The sequence below is a fragment of the Triplophysa dalaica genome, chromosome 24 (assembly GCF_015846415.1).
Source record: "Triplophysa dalaica isolate WHDGS20190420 chromosome 24, ASM1584641v1, whole genome shotgun sequence".
In the NCBI taxonomy this organism is placed as follows: domain Eukaryota; kingdom Metazoa; phylum Chordata; class Actinopteri; order Cypriniformes; family Nemacheilidae; genus Triplophysa; species Triplophysa dalaica.
In genome coordinates, this window is record NC_079565.1 from 15,145,856 (window position 1) to 15,161,902 (window position 16,047).

The 16,047-nt window shown below is 36.7% G+C and overlaps 2 gene segments (V, D, J or C); one reads left to right on the forward strand and one right to left on the reverse strand.

The window, feature by feature from the left end:
* Positions 1 to 8,441: 8,441 nt before the first annotated feature.
* LOC130414723 (immunoglobulin kappa constant-like) lies at positions 8,442 to 9,007 on the reverse strand. The segment is given in 2 exon segments: positions 8,442 to 8,764; positions 8,998 to 9,007. Coding segments are annotated over 2 exon segments (333 nt in total).
* Positions 9,008 to 10,062: 1,055 nt separating this feature from the next.
* On the forward strand, positions 10,063 to 10,543 carry LOC130414263 (Ig kappa chain V-VI region NQ2-6.1-like). The segment is given in 2 exon segments: positions 10,063 to 10,123; positions 10,227 to 10,543. Coding segments are annotated over 2 exon segments (366 nt in total).
* The last annotated feature ends 5,504 nt before the right edge of the window (positions 10,544 to 16,047 follow it).

The window sequence follows — 16,047 nt, forward strand, 5'->3', positions numbered from 1 at the left end:
ACAATTTTTACAATCACTTTTACAATCAAAATTAAACTAATGTTAAATCAATGTAGAAAACATATTACCTTATATATCCTCATTAAATCAAGTATTAAAATATGAATACTAAACATAACATACCTGTAACATCAACTGTTTTAAACAGTTTTAAACATTTTTCAGTTTATAACTGCAAATAATTGGTTATCAAATGTATAACTTACTATATTTTAAATATAATTAACACAAATGTAAAACATTTTTGTCAACACATTACTTTTCATTTGATATTTTGCTTTCCCAGTGCAAGTTTTATACATTTTTATTGCAGACTAAACTAATTGATTAAATAAAGATTGTGAAGCTTAAAGGGATAGTTCACCAAAAATAAATATTCTGTTAATATTTACTCACCCTCAGATTTTTCCAAACCTGTAAACATTTCATAGTTCTGATGAACAAAAAGGAATATACTTAAATAATGTCCGTAACCAAACAAGTCTCATCCCCCTTTACTGCTACATTAAGGAAAATAAATACTATGGGAGTCAATGGGGGATGAAATCAGTTTGGTTACTGACATTCTTCCAAATACCTTCCTTTGTGTTTAGCACAACAAAGAAATGTAAACAGGTTTGGAACAACATGAGGGTGAGCAAATGATGAGAGAATTTTCATTTTTGGGTGAACTATCCCTTTAACAAAATCTATTATGTAGAAAAAAAAATGTTTATGTATCAAAATTTAAAAGTGCACTAGTACACAAAGTTATTTATTAAACCACATAAATATGCATAAACAGTAATTTCATTTTATATCTAATAGTTGATCTTTATATTTAAATGCAGAAATCAATTGTATTAATATTATTATTGAATGTTTTTACTTACTGCCAACATCCAGTCTGGTGCCGCTACCGAAAGTGAACCACAGTGATACAAACTAATAGAGCGACTGTACAAAAACCTCTGAACGCTTCAGTAACTGAACTATAAACACATCACAAACACATCTTTACACTCTATCACACATTCACACATCATACACATTACATTTTATTTATTTTTATATTTTTTACATTTTGTGAGTGGGTATAGAAATTGAATCAGAAGCTGGATATGACTTTGTCAACATTGATGCTTTTTTAAATGTACTGAAGTGCTGTATTAAACTAAAAAACAAACAAAACCAAAATTTGGTCTCATACAGCACAGATACTTACAAAGTGTTTAACAAATAAATCTCTGTTTATTACACAAGACTATCACAGTATAAAAGTCTCCAAACTCGTTCATGCACATCCTGGACACAAAATGATGCGCTTAATACATTCTCTTCAACGTTATTAAAAGCAATGCACATTGGACGCATAATGATGCGCTTAATGCACCCGCTTCAATCACGAACATCCCGGTTGATCCTGATGTCTCGGGGATATTTGCTTCCCAAGTTAAATCAGTTATAACACAAAGAGAAGAGATATGTTATGTGTTTAAATAGTACATTGCATCCATCCTAGAGTTAAAAAAATGAGTTATTGTGTATGTTGACGCATAACATAGACCGCTTCCAGTGCTTGAATCTCATAACGTAACACTCAGCGAGTACCGTCTCTGGCAAAATGTCTTTTAAACAAAACCACAGTCTATCATCTAGTGATTATGAAGAATATTGAAAACATTGAAACGAGTAACATCCTGACTGTTCCCGGACATGCTGGACATGCTGGATGGAGATTGAAAGAATGACTGCATCATCGGAGGACAGAGTTTTTTAATTATGATATATCTGGTCAAAATAAAGTTCTTTATTTGAAGTACAATTTAACAAGAAAGGTAACTTACTGAAAAAGTGTGCTTCACTGAACTGAAATATATAAATTTACAACATCTCAAGATAAATGAAATAAAAATAAAATCTAAACTAAGTGTTTTAAGGGCTTTAAACTGAACATCTCATGGCTCAATGTCTCATGGACTATCCTCCATTACTGTCACACACTGTAAAAAAAATCCTGTCAAATTTACAGTAAACTACTGGCAGCAGGGTTGCCAGCCAGTTACTGTAAATTATACAGCCACAGTACTGTAATTTAATTTACAGCCATTCTCTGTAATTGCATAATACAGGAAAAACTGTAATTTTGAATAGCAACAGTATAATGCTGTATTTTTTCAGCAAATTGCTTGATTTTAATTTACTTTATTTAGAAGAAATACATAAATCACTGTATATCCAGTACGTTTTGCACACTGGATATACAGTGTTTAATTTTTTTTAATTGATACAAAAATACATTACAGAAGAATTGTGTACGTTGTTGTTCATGAAATAATTTTATTCAGTTACAACTTCATAGTATCCAACATGGCTCTTTAAACATTTATGTTTAAACAACGCGTTAACCAACATTACCATCATGAAACAACATTGCAAAACAAAGCCCAAGTGAGTCTGTAAAACGGTCCACATCTTGATCCATCAGAGCACAACAAGCAGCTGGAACTATGGAAACGAAACAAGAGAATAATGTTAGATATTCAATTTATAGTCAGAGAAAAACAGAGGACAACATATACAGTCAGAGAATAATAAAATGATATAATTCAATAATGAGATCTGTGTGTGTGTGCGTGTGTGTGTGTGCGTGTGTGTGTTTGTGTGCGTGCGTGATTCTTACTCTTCATCGATTACACTGAAAATTAATCATTGTGTTTAGAAGAGCGATAACATGTGGGTTCACTGCAGCCTGTTTCTTCTGTTTCCTGGCATTTTAGATGACGCTTCTTCTTGTTCCACTCTCTGGATTAATATCTACAAAGAGTCAGGAAAAACTAAATGTTATATATTAAATGTACAACATATATTATATTAAAACACACACAAAAATCCATTATTCGTTCAGAAACATTGTTTTAAAGGTCTTAACAGGTATATAACATTAACATATCTATAAAATGCAGGAGGAGGAAGGAAGTTGTTCAAATAATACCTTTCAGTGGACTCGCTGCCCCATCCTGGTACTCAAGATTGAATATGTAACATGCTATGAACAGAGTGGGAAGGCCAGACATGAAGCTGTGCTGAACACCGTCACACACAACCTAAACTTCAGTAGTCAGCATCCAGTGGCCTGCATGGCAAAGTGTGTCCTAAAACAAACAATTATACATGTGACAATGGTAATAGTTAATAGTGACTATACAATTTTCTCTTTAAGCATTTTACATTTAAACTACATTTTAGTATAAGTGACTCTACAAACAAACTCTAAGCAAATTACACAGAGTAACTTACACTTAAAACCGTACTTATACAGAAATGTAATCCAACAAACGTTAGGGATGTCACACTAGTATTTTGTAACGGGTCTCACTCCCACCCTTCAACGGTCCTATCTGGGAGACAGTCCTGCTCTAATGATGAAGGTGTCGGTAACGTCGTTTGCTACAGCTCTCATCTGGCCTCCGTTACATATACTGTATATCTAGATGGTTACGTACATTAATCACTTTACCGTGCTATCCTCCGTGAACATCGACTTACCGGAGGCTTTGGTGACTCGTTTTAATTTGGTCTCTCGATTTAACGGATAACTGCATTTGCACATTTGAATTACACCACAAAATAATCACGACCGAGTGTGGTATCCCAACTGTCGAAGCATGTAACTTATACCGAGTCTACGGCGGGCGCGATGTTCAACATTAAAAAAAAACAGCCGTTAACTTACTATTACAATGAACTGTAGCTCGTCACATACCGCCTTCGGTCCTGATGTGAACAAAAACTCTAAATAATATGAACAACTTCTGTCCTCAGGTGCTATAGCGACGGAGAATGTTTGAAATTTTACTGCGACGGCGCTGCTGAAACCCCGCGCAAGACTCCTTCGGTCCCCGCGGATGGAGGTTGAATCCGGGATTACCATTATGAAACGCGTATGTAGATACCTCCATATAAAGTTACCAGTATGATAGTTACCAAATATGGTAAAAAGTACTTAATAAGTCACTTACCACAGGTGTGAATCACTCATTTTGCGCACTACCCCAATCTCGACTGTTGAAGATCATCCCGCCATTGTAGATTTGAAATTTACAGCAATATTCTGTACATTTGAGTTAATCCGTCATGTGACCCCAGAATGCATTGCACTTACAGCAATATTCTGTATTATTTAAAAAACAGTCAGCTTCTGTAAAAAACGCTGTAGTTTTTACAGCAATTCGTTACAGTGCATGCCCCTAGGATGGCCAACTCCTGTAGTTTGGCCTTCTTGATCTTTGGCCTTGGCTTAACCAGCTGTCTCTCTCTAGCATCAAAGTCTTCCAGAATTGGCCCCTCTATACTGATTCTTATCAGATCGTCCACTGTGTCTGAAAGAAGGGATGCTCTAGTGTCTGATTTGATCATCTTCTGTGCAGAGAACCCTCTCTCACAAACTACAGCTGAGACCTGGAGGACCAGCATAATGTGTACAAGGTGCAGGATGTTCTGGGAAAAAATACATTCAAGAGATGTATTTTAGCAATGTGTGTTTAATAGCAAAACTAATATAATCTTAAGAACGAAGATTAACAAAAACTGACCTTGTACTCCGAGCAGTAGGGCTCTCTGGTCAACATGAGCTCCCAAAGGCTGAGGTAGGTCTTGTCTGTGAACATCCTGGCAATCAACAGCTTCAAGTCTACAAAAACTTATTTTGCAACCTCAGTGTTTACACCATTTCTGAAAATGATGTGGATTACAAAGCTAATCAGTCTTCTCATGTTGTAAGAACAAATACATTTTAGTAAATGAATAATACTATTTTTCATCTACATGTGTTTTTTAGACAGGTTTGTACACTTGTCTAGGAGGCAACTGAATCTTGCTTTCAGATGTTTCACAGTGGATTTGATAGTTGCATCCATTACTCTTTAATGTTTATGTTACATCATCTCCTGCCAGCTTTGATGCCTCTCCTTTGAGTGTTATTGTCTGTGTAGTAGAGTAGGCGGGGCGAGACCGTGGTTCGAGTCCGGTGAGTAATTGTGAATTAGCGCCAGCTGTGCGCACACCGGCCTCGAATCACGTAGGAGATCGGAAGCATATAAAAGGAACGAGCGACCGGACCGTCGAAGAGAGAGGACCGGGCCCGAACTTATGTTATGTTTGTATTTATATTTATGTTCATGTTTTGTTCGCCGGCGGTCGTCCGTGAGGGGCCGCGGGCTGTTAAATTACTTTATTAAATGTTTTGAATGTTTGCCGGTTCCCGACTTCGTCCTTCCCTTTTATGGAGATGTATTACAGTCTGTATGTTGCATAAACCATAAATAGAGATTGTTGTTAGATACTTTCTTTAAGGCAGCATAGATTCCTAATCAAACAAATAAAAATGATAAAACCATTTACCTCCCAGATCAAGAGTTTATAATGCAATGTATTATTTATTTTAATAATAAGAATATCACATATGGTTAATGTATTAACCAGACGGTAGGCATATTATTTACATGATATGGCTTACCTTGGGCATGCTCGACCTCGATGTGTCCTATCAGTATATTCACCGGTCTTCCTCTCCGTAAGATACGACAGTACACAGTGACACATTCCTTGTGGCGATATCTGTGTCTCCGTCAGTTAGGAATGCCATGTACGGACTTTTCGCAACTTGCACAGACATATTATTTTTCAACGTATCTGCAATGACTCCTATAAATTGGGCGCACTCGACATCATTGCTGTACTTCGGGTTTACGTTCAAGACGTTTTTCTTAATAAGAATTATTTCCGACTTGAATTTAGTAAAGGGAAGTTCTTCTTTTGCAATATTGTAGGCAATGTTAAACCTGATTATCATCTCAGCCTTGTCTGATCATCTGTTTGCTGCTGCTTGCCGCTGAAAGGCAGCGGGGAGAGGGCACAGTTGTGCAGTCAGGGCATTTATCGCGGCATGTAATGTGTTTTACAGATGCATTGTGCTTTTTCAGCGTCTCAATTCGAAATGTATTAGAACCAGTCACAAATGCACTTTACCAGCCATGGTCTTCCCACACTCTTTACAGTAAATGCAGTGCATTATATTATCAATTTGACTGTGTCTTAGCTTGTCAAGCCACTGTCTTCGAAATCTATACACTTTCCCCCTTTTCGTTTCAGTCGGCTCTTGCTCGGACTCGGTCGTATCTTGCTCATTATCGAATGCCGTCTCCGGACCAATGGTTGACATAACCTGGGAGGTTGATGGCTCCGTGTCAGAGCATTGTTTAAGATTATTGCACGGATTCTTATCGAAAAAGTTGTCAATCGTTCTTTTCATCTTTTCTGCTAACCTCCATCTCTGTCTGATTGCACCACACGCGCAAACGAAAACGCACGTACAGGAATATCAGAGGGGGGTCCGCACTTCACTATCTCTGATTGGTTTAGACCATGTTATGGGCCTTATGTGTGACAGGGAGACTTAAGTTGCGGAGACTTTTATTCTCCATCGAACGGCTGGTCTCACCGGTGCGACCTCAGATTTTTTTAAGTTGCACCATTGAGAAATTAGGTCGCATGTGCGACCAAATTAGTCGAACTCTAGAGCCCTGACAAATAACTCTAGATTACAGGTACTTGGTCCCATGATGCACGCATGCAATTCACAGTAAATGAATCAACCAAAAACGAAAATAATCGTACATAAACCAATAATTTCAGAAAGACGAAACAAAAAAGAAACGAAAGAAAGGCTCATGAAGCTTAACGTCTGGGTTCTTTGTAGACGTACACAAATGCACAGAGCAGCACTATGAATGCGTACGGTAACCTAACGAGAGCTGTTCTCTATAAGCAGCGGTGATAACGGTGTCTAAGCGGCCATGAATTGGAACGAGAGGGAAAGTCTGACAGATCGGACGTGACCCATATAAGGCTACAACCAATTACCCCTTTAAATACGCCGCCACACTCACTGAAAGGCTAACCTAGCTTTCACTCACCAAGTCCAATTACACATGGTTGATAAATGATCAGTAGATGACACATGCCACTGGCTTCAAAATATAAACGTCATGGATGCAAAAGAAAGTTCCAGAGATACACATGAAAACTGTGCATTTTGTGATAATGTAAAGCTTCAACTCACTTAGTATCTAGCTCAACTTTTTTTCTGTTTAAGATGCTGCATGAAATGAAAATGAGGTTGGGAACATACTTGGCAAAGAACATGGAAACATTTCTAAATGAAATGGCCCCACACATCATCAGGAGTGCAAAAGAAGGAAGTCAAAGGAAACTCTTCGCCATCATTTAGTCACTCTCTTGTCATTTCAAACCTGTATGACTTTCTTCACCAGAACACATCAGAAGATATTTTGAAAAAGGCTTTTAACTGAACAACAATTGAGCTGCTGGTTTTGTGTCCAAAAGAAGTGAACGGCTACAAGCGTTGTTCAGTTACCAACGTTCTTAAATATATATAAATGTTTTGTGTTCTGCTGAAGAAAGCCATACAGGTTTGAAATGAAGAGATAGTGAGTGAATGATCTTTCATTTATATCCCTGATCCCCTCAAAGCTGAAAGTGTCAGCATTATGATGGACAATGTGAACATCATAAGAGAGCAGACACTGACATGACACAGGCTATGGATGCTTGTTTGCGGTCTATTTTTCTTTCAGTGTTTAATACCCAGTTGACATTAAGCACACAGTTGCTTTTATTCCAAATAATATATAAACTAAATTGTCGTCATGTCACAAGAATTTTATTTTGCATTATAAAATGAATAAATATAAACTTTTTTAATTGTCTAGATTGGCTATAATGTCTTATCAGTAATAAATAACGCATAATAATAAAGACACTTTTATGGTTCAATAAATAACCATTTAACTTGGAACCATTTTGGGGTTCTAAAAGAAGATGGTGAAAGAGCCATTTCTGGTTCTAAATAAAACCATTTCGTTTAAGGATGTAAGATGATTTTTTGAAGATATCTGTTTATTTTGTTCATGTAATCAAACTCAATGTGTCTTATATCAAAGTGAAGAGTTGATAAAACATTCATAAGGTCAGTATGATGTGTATGAGACCAACTCATGAAAAATGTGTCAAACAAGTGAAAGTGACTTGTGGTTATTCATTTGACAGTTTGCTTTAGAAATTGACTTCATCTGCAGGTGTTTTCATGGTTCATTGAGTGATGTTTATTTATAATAAAGAGCTGATGTTCTGATCTGTCACAAAAGAAAAAATGAGTCATGAAGATTCAATATGATTTTATTTGATGAATTTTGATGAAACACAATCATCAGTGAATGAATAAAGCACACATGCACTGGTTTGTGGTGTTGTTTGTGAAAAGCAGATCAGATGTCAGATGAGAGAGAGAATGAATGTAGAAACACATGAGAGACATGAGTGAGACTCAGATGAGAACAGAAGTCAGAGGAGAGAGAGAGAGAGAGAGAGAGAGAGAGAGTCTAGTGTGAACACTCATCATCTCTCCTGAATTCTCCAGTGACTGTAGGACTGGGATCTTTGTGTTTGGCCTCACAGCTCACTGAGAGCACTGAGCTCCACTCCTGCTCAGAGAGAGTCAGACTGCTGCTCCAGCTGTATAGACCGTCCTTCTCCAGGAGCCCAACACTGCTGTCCTGAGATCTGCTGCTCCCGTCCACCTTCCACATCACACTCCAGTCTGAGGGGAAACCCTTGTTGAGCACACACATCAGTGTTGCTGTTTTCTTTGTGGAAATCTCTTCACTGGAGGGCGGCAGGACGCTCACTTTAGGACGAGTGAAGCCTGACAAACACACAATAGTCACAAACTCACAGAGAGAAACAAACGACTTCACTCTCTACATGATAAACAGAAAAGACCAGAATAATGAACAAGTTCACGCTAAATTATTTTGTAAATTTTCTCTTTAGTTCATGTTGATCTGAATGTTCATACAGAATTGACAATTTTTACAACCACTTTTACAATGAAAATTAAACTAATATTAAATAAATGTAGAAAACATATTACCTCACATATACTCATTTAATCATGTATGAAAATATACATACTAAACATAACATACCTGAAACATTAACTGTTAAAAAAATTCATAACTACAAATAATTGGTGTTTACAAATTTACAACTTACTATATATAAAATAATATATATACAAGTGTAAACCATTTTTGTAAACACATTACTTTTCATTTGATGTTTTGTTTACTTTTATAAATTTTTACTGCAGACAAAACTAATTGATTTAAAAAAAAGGATTGTGAGCCTTAAAGGGATAGTTCACCAAAACATTAATATTCTTTCAATATTTACTTACCCTGAGGTTTTCCAAACGTGTAAACATTTCTTAGTTCTGATGAATAAAAAGGAATATACTTAAAAAATGTCCGTAACCAAACAAGTCTCATCCCCCTTTACTGCTACAGTAAGGAAAATAAATACTATGGGAGTCAATGGGGGATGAAATTGGTTTGGTTACTGACATTCTTCCAAATACCTTCCTTTGTGTTTAGTAGAACAAAGAAATGTACCAGGTTTGTATCAACATGAGGGTGAGCAAATGATGAGAGAATTTTCATTTTTGGGTGAACTATCCCTTTAACTATAATACCAACAAATATACAAGTTTGTTTGAATTTTAACACTTAAAATCGACTCTCATATTCTCAAAACTGAAAGTTTAAACAATTTATTAATATACAAAGATGAAAACATCCAAAAATTTACAAAGTAACTTTATTGTCACTCTTTCATAAAGCTGCTGTCCTGTGTATCTCCATATTCTCTGTTTTTTTATTTTACACCAACATTATACACAAAATAATGAATAAATATTTACCATTCCAAATCATTACACACTTGTTCAATAATCACTGCACATAATCTAAGAAAACAAAATACAACCAATGTGCAGAAATTAACAGTAAATGATAAAACAGTGTTTAAGTGTGTTGATGTAAATGTAGAGAGTGAGTTTGCATTGTGATCACGTGCTTCAGTGCTCTGAGAGTGTTTATAGTGCTGTGAGTTTAACACTTCATGACTGACAACACAACACAATCTTCATCAACACACAAACCAACAAGAACAACAATGACTTTCAGCATCATCTTCATCTGGACACTCACAGTGTTTGCTCAAGGTTTGTGTAGTAACATTTTTATCATGATTGTTCATTTATTGAAGAGTGAAATCTTCATTTGTTTCAGTGTTGTCTTATATTTCATTCTTGTTGTTTCTTTCAGAGTGTAGAGGACAGTACACTGTTACTCAGAGTCCATCAATAACAGCATTTCAACCAGGACAAAGTGTTCAGATAAACTGTAAAGTCAGCAGTGCGGTGTATAGCTTACACTGGTACTTACAGAAACCTGGAGAAGCTCCTAAACTCCTCATATATAACACCAATAGCCTCTACACTGGAGTATCATCTAGATTCAGTGGCAGTGGATCAAACACAGATTTCACTCTGAGCATCAGTGGAGTTCAGACTGAAGATTCAGGAGATTATTACTGTCAGAGTGCACACTATCCTAATAGTAAATGGGTGTTGACACAGTGATAAAGAGTCGTACAAAAACCTCCGTCAGTCAGACTGAACAGTGACTGCACTGATACACCTGACACATACTGCAGCTGCTGAGGGACGAGAGTTTCTTTAAATTAGAACAATTGTATTAGCAGTTGTTCATTTATTTACTTTTGATTATTGTTTTTATTTATTGGTTTAGTGCCATTTCTACAATCAAGGTGTACATTTAAAAAACACTAAACAACAGATAATAAAAAAATACACTTTTTCAAACATTTCAGCATGTTTACAAACAGTAACTTCCTTGCATAATATTATCAAGATCAAACTTTTATTTTATTTCTCTTATTGTTCTGTTTCATATATTTGTCTCATTTAATTCAACTGATCTTAATGTTGAATTAATGAATATTTTTTTATTTTCATAGATTGTTCTGTGTTAATTTGTAAATTACAGTTGTATGATCAACATCAACATGAGCATGTCACTCTTCTTCAACACATGGATGAATCTTGTAATGATATAACAGCAGAGCAACATCAAGCCTGGATTCTTCATGCCAGAAGGTTTTTCCCAGAGTGTCTGAACAATAAGAACATTCCCTGTGATTTAATGAAACTTTATGTCTAAATGTTGAAGACTGGCTTGATGTTAATTAATATTTTGTGGTTTCAGATCTCCATTACAGTTTTATCCCTTTTTTCACAATGCACCCACAGTATTGTACAAACTGTAAAATAAAATATGTTCTGCTTACGGATGTAAATGACGTGTGTTCTCTGTTCCATGTTTTTCATGTAGTAGCAGCCTATATATGTTTTAATGGCTTTTGCCAGTTTGTTTGGGCGTAAATGTAACATCTATTGTGTTTGCTGTGTGTGTCCCTCTGAGGGTGGTAGCCAGACCAGAAGTGTTCACTGGCAGACAGTTCTGGAGAAGCTGGTTGGGTCTAGGCTTGATACACTAGGACTAGATTTGGACTTCTATGGCAATGGTCTTCCTCTTCATTGTCTTGTTCCTCTGTTTCCAACTACAAAACAAAATGGACTTGAGCACACACACAAACACACACACCATGACAGGCTAGGGTGCATTGCTCTCACTACTGCCAGACTGGGAAATGTCTCTTGCCTCTATGCTGCAAAGCTGGTGTGCACTGCTCACTGCTGCATGTTTGTTCACGTGACTCGCTGACAGGCTAGAGTGCAGCAATTTCCTGCACAGACAGACAGACTGTTTTCCTCATGACATTCACAATGGCAAAACTGTTCTAGTACAGTAGGGCAGCGGTGTAGTCCTGCAGCTTTACCTTGAAGATGAAGGCGAATTCATGAATGACCATCGTCCCATAGGTGAATGACCATCGTCCCATAGGTGTTCAGGTTCAGCGAGTGAGAGCTGCTAACTTTACCTATATGATGTATCAGTGTTTTAAAAAACCATTTTATTATATTTTTAGATAATGTTATACGGATGTTTTATATTTGAAATAATGTTCATGTAAGGTTAAATGATAACTAAAATAAACAATTTTAGCTGCAACATTCAGATGATGATTTGAGAATGTTATCTAGGCCACAAATTATGTTCCATTGCAACAAAGAATAAACATTCTTACTGCAAAATTCCAAAAATGTTTTGAGTATGTTGCTAATTCTGAGATAATTCTGTGGTCAGTTGTGGTCTAGTGGTTAGAGAGTTCGACTCGTAATCAGAAGGTCGCTCGGTCACATCTCTGTGCCACCAGGAAATGACTGTAGTGCCCTTGAGCAAGACACCTTACCCCTGTTTGCTCTGCAGTGATAGCTGCACACTGCACCCTACTTGTAAGTCGCTTTGGATAAAAGCATCTGCCAAATGAATATATGTATAATATATGTTTTTTACATGTTCCTGTAATGTGTCTTAAGTGATATAACATATTAGTTTTTAACAGAAAAAAGTAACTTTGAGGTATTTTAATTTGATTAGACAAACTATTGATGTACATTGGTACTGTAATAAAATAAGTTATAATAATGTTCTTGAAATGGTAGGGGAACGTAAATAGTTTTTGTTTACCAAATTTTGGTTTCCAGAATGTTTTCAGTTTTTGATTATCAGGGTGTTCTATTTACGTCCATAACATTCTGGAAACATTCTGGGAACTACAATTATTTGCCTTTATGTAGTAAACCTTTGTCAATAAAGTTACCAGAAAAAAGTGTATAATTTTGGCTGCAAATCACAGTAGCCTAGTAATTTCAATAGTTAAAAAAATATATATATGTGGCAATATGTGGTTTAAGGTAGCTTGCATGCATGTGCAACAGTCTGCTATTAACATGTGGCACAAATCATTGTTGCCCTACCAGGACTCCAGACTAACTTTCTTTACTAGGAGCCCTGTAGCCCCTGACCGAAATTTTTAGGAGCGCAAGCAAAACATTTAGGGGCACACCTTAAATCAGTCATTAATGCATTTATTCAGATTTCCCCCAAATAACTATTACTGTTGCTGAAAAATAAAATGATGACAGCAGATTTGGTTCTGCTTATTTATAAAGAGGCAATGTCTACAGAGCAGCTTCATCATTGATTTGTGCTAAATGGAGAAACTGTAATCTGAATTCATTTGAACCAACAGAAATTGTGCTTCTCCAAAAGAATGAAATTTAATTGTTTATGGTGTTACACATTAAAGCAAAATGTAAGGCTTCGTGTTATGTTCTTACAATGATTTTATTGTTTATCAAGGACACTTTTCCTCATGTCCACATCACATAACGTCAAATAAAACGTAACAAAACATTCGCCTGTCGTTCGTTCTTGCTGTGAACGGATTTGAAATGATTCAGCGATGTCTCTCAAGTGATCCACATATGTATGATGTTTCCTGAACGAAGGTAAGTTTTGTTTTTAACATCTCCTATATCAAATAGTTTGTGGGCTCAAGAAATCAGTAACAGCAAACAGCAACTCGTAGTAATGCGTTGTGTGTTTGTGAACTCGTCAATGAGGATCTGGGGTCTCATGTACAACGAGTTGCATTGAATGTGGGAGATTCGGATGTACTACTTGACTGCCATCTGGCCGCGTCTTGACGCATGCTGTTCTGGAGACACAACAGCAAATCGTTCGGGTCATTGGAGAAATTAACATTCAACTGCAAAATATCAGTGACGCACTCACAGATTTAAGTCATTCATTAAAGGTAATTGGTCAAAATATGAACTTTGTGTCTGATTACCATTTATATTGTCGCAATCACATGTTGACGGGCCTGAATAGCTTGTTGGTTGGGCTGCACATACACTGGTCCTGGGTCGGGGTCTTCTGGTGGTGCCACCACCTCACCAAGTGATTGTACCCAACATTGTGCAGCACACCACAGGGCAGCACGATGCGACACACCTTGTCAGGGCGGTGTAGCATCATTCCCCCAGTCCTGTCAAGGAAGCGAGAATGGGCATCATTGTATCTGCGCTCTCGGTCAGTTCGTGGGTTGGTGAGGGGTGAGGGCTCTGCAGAGGGACGTGTGCTTAGTTGAGCGCATCTCAGGGTCTGGTCTCCCCTCTCTGCAGGACATCTACCCCAAACGCTAAAAAAGCAGAGCTTCTAAAATCATCAAAGGCTCTAATCACCCTAGTAACTGTCTCTTCATTTTACTGCCATCTGGCAAGCGCTTCTGGAGCATGATGGCAAAAACTGAGACTTAGGAGAAGCTTCTTCCCCCAGGCCATCAGGCTTCTTAACTCAAACTAAAAACTCGTTCTTATAAAATCAACATGACTCCATTAAAAATTGATGAGGAAAATGTTGATCTTGCAGTTCAAAAAATTGCTCAGACAAAGAAGATCCAGGTATCAAAGATTTAACTTTATTTGTTCAACTCAAACAAAGTGAGGCGTCCCAAGTCATTCCAAAAACATCTGAAAACCGGGTGTTTTCCAGCCTCTAGTTATACTGAAACTGCTTAGTGGTGTTTCCTTTTTATTTCTAGGTAACAAGGTTTGTATATAATGGTGGAATTTCAACCTTTACTCAGTTTTTTTTAAATAAGTTGCCCTATAAAGTATCATAAGTTTGACATATGACATCATCAAATTTGTTGTATCTGGGTCAGGCCTTTAAAACATCACTGGATTGTTTTATTGCTGAAATCTGTTGTGCTATACTTGATGAAAATGATTATAATACTTCATAAAAACAATTATTGCATAAGTATGTTGTATAAGTATGCTGATTCTATCATTATTTGCATATATTCCTTTGATCAATATGATCAAAATTATACAAAATAAAATCAGTAGGATATTCACAACTCTGCATCATCCGTATTTCTGCTATGTATATACCCTGTACAACCAGTTTACACATTCTTGTACATTCCTGCCAATGTGATTTTATTATTTTTTATTCAACAACATACTGTCTTGCACATTTTATTTTATTTTATTGTAAATCTTATTCTTTCAGGGCTGGGCTGGGCGGGGCACGCACACAGCAGAAACAATGAACGAGCACCAGACAAAGAAACATGAGGAGTGTAAATAGGGAGAGAAATCAACCAAAAACAGGTGCGAGGCATGAACTAATTAACAAGGTAATAACGAGACAAAAGGGCGGGAAAACACAGACGAGACTCGGAGAGAGAGCAGGTGACCAAAGGGCCCAAAAAACTCTCTCTCAACAGGGAACAAGGGATCAATTCCTGGTTCTGCCCCAAGACCAATAAATATATGACAAAGTGAGGCAGAATCAGGAACAATTGTGTATCTGACAAATGATTCATTGAATCTTTGAAAAGTTTAAGCCTACACACTAAGAATTGCTGGGTTAGAAAATAACCCAACCTTAATCCTGCTGCTGGGTAACTATGGGACAGAACAAGCGCTGGGTTATTTTGACCCAAGTGCTGGGTTTAACCATTTGACCCAAAATGCTGGGTTGTTTGTTTGACCCAACTAGTGGGTCGGGTTAACTGTGTTTCTGGGTTAACATAACCTAAACATTGGGTTATATGTTGTCTCATTGCCTTGCTACTTTTATATTTACCAATAAAATTAAATAATCTCAAGGGAATGTAAAATTATTATAATTTTTCTGTAATACAATTACACAAAACAAATTAAATTTATTTCTTTACATTTATTGAATGGGTGCAATTATCATACATTTCATCCAACACCTACAGACACATAAAAACAAGTTTTTGTAGATCAGTTTCTTTAAAAACACAAAACTGGGTGAATTAGGCACTGTAGATTCCTATTCTATATGTCAACATTGCAGCATTAGAACACTCAAAAATATATTAATGGCACATGAGAATCAGTCCAAACAGTTTGCCACTAAAACTAAGCCAAACAAAGACTCCAAACAACAGACAATACATGTGACAACTTAAAGCATGTTACAAGTGTCCAGAAAAAACTGTTGTCCTAAAAAACTTCCCACATTAAGACTCTTGTCCATCAATACGATAAACTGCATGCTGGAGAAATTCCTAAGTAGGAAGAGACTGCTTAGTTAACATCAAGCACAGAAAAGG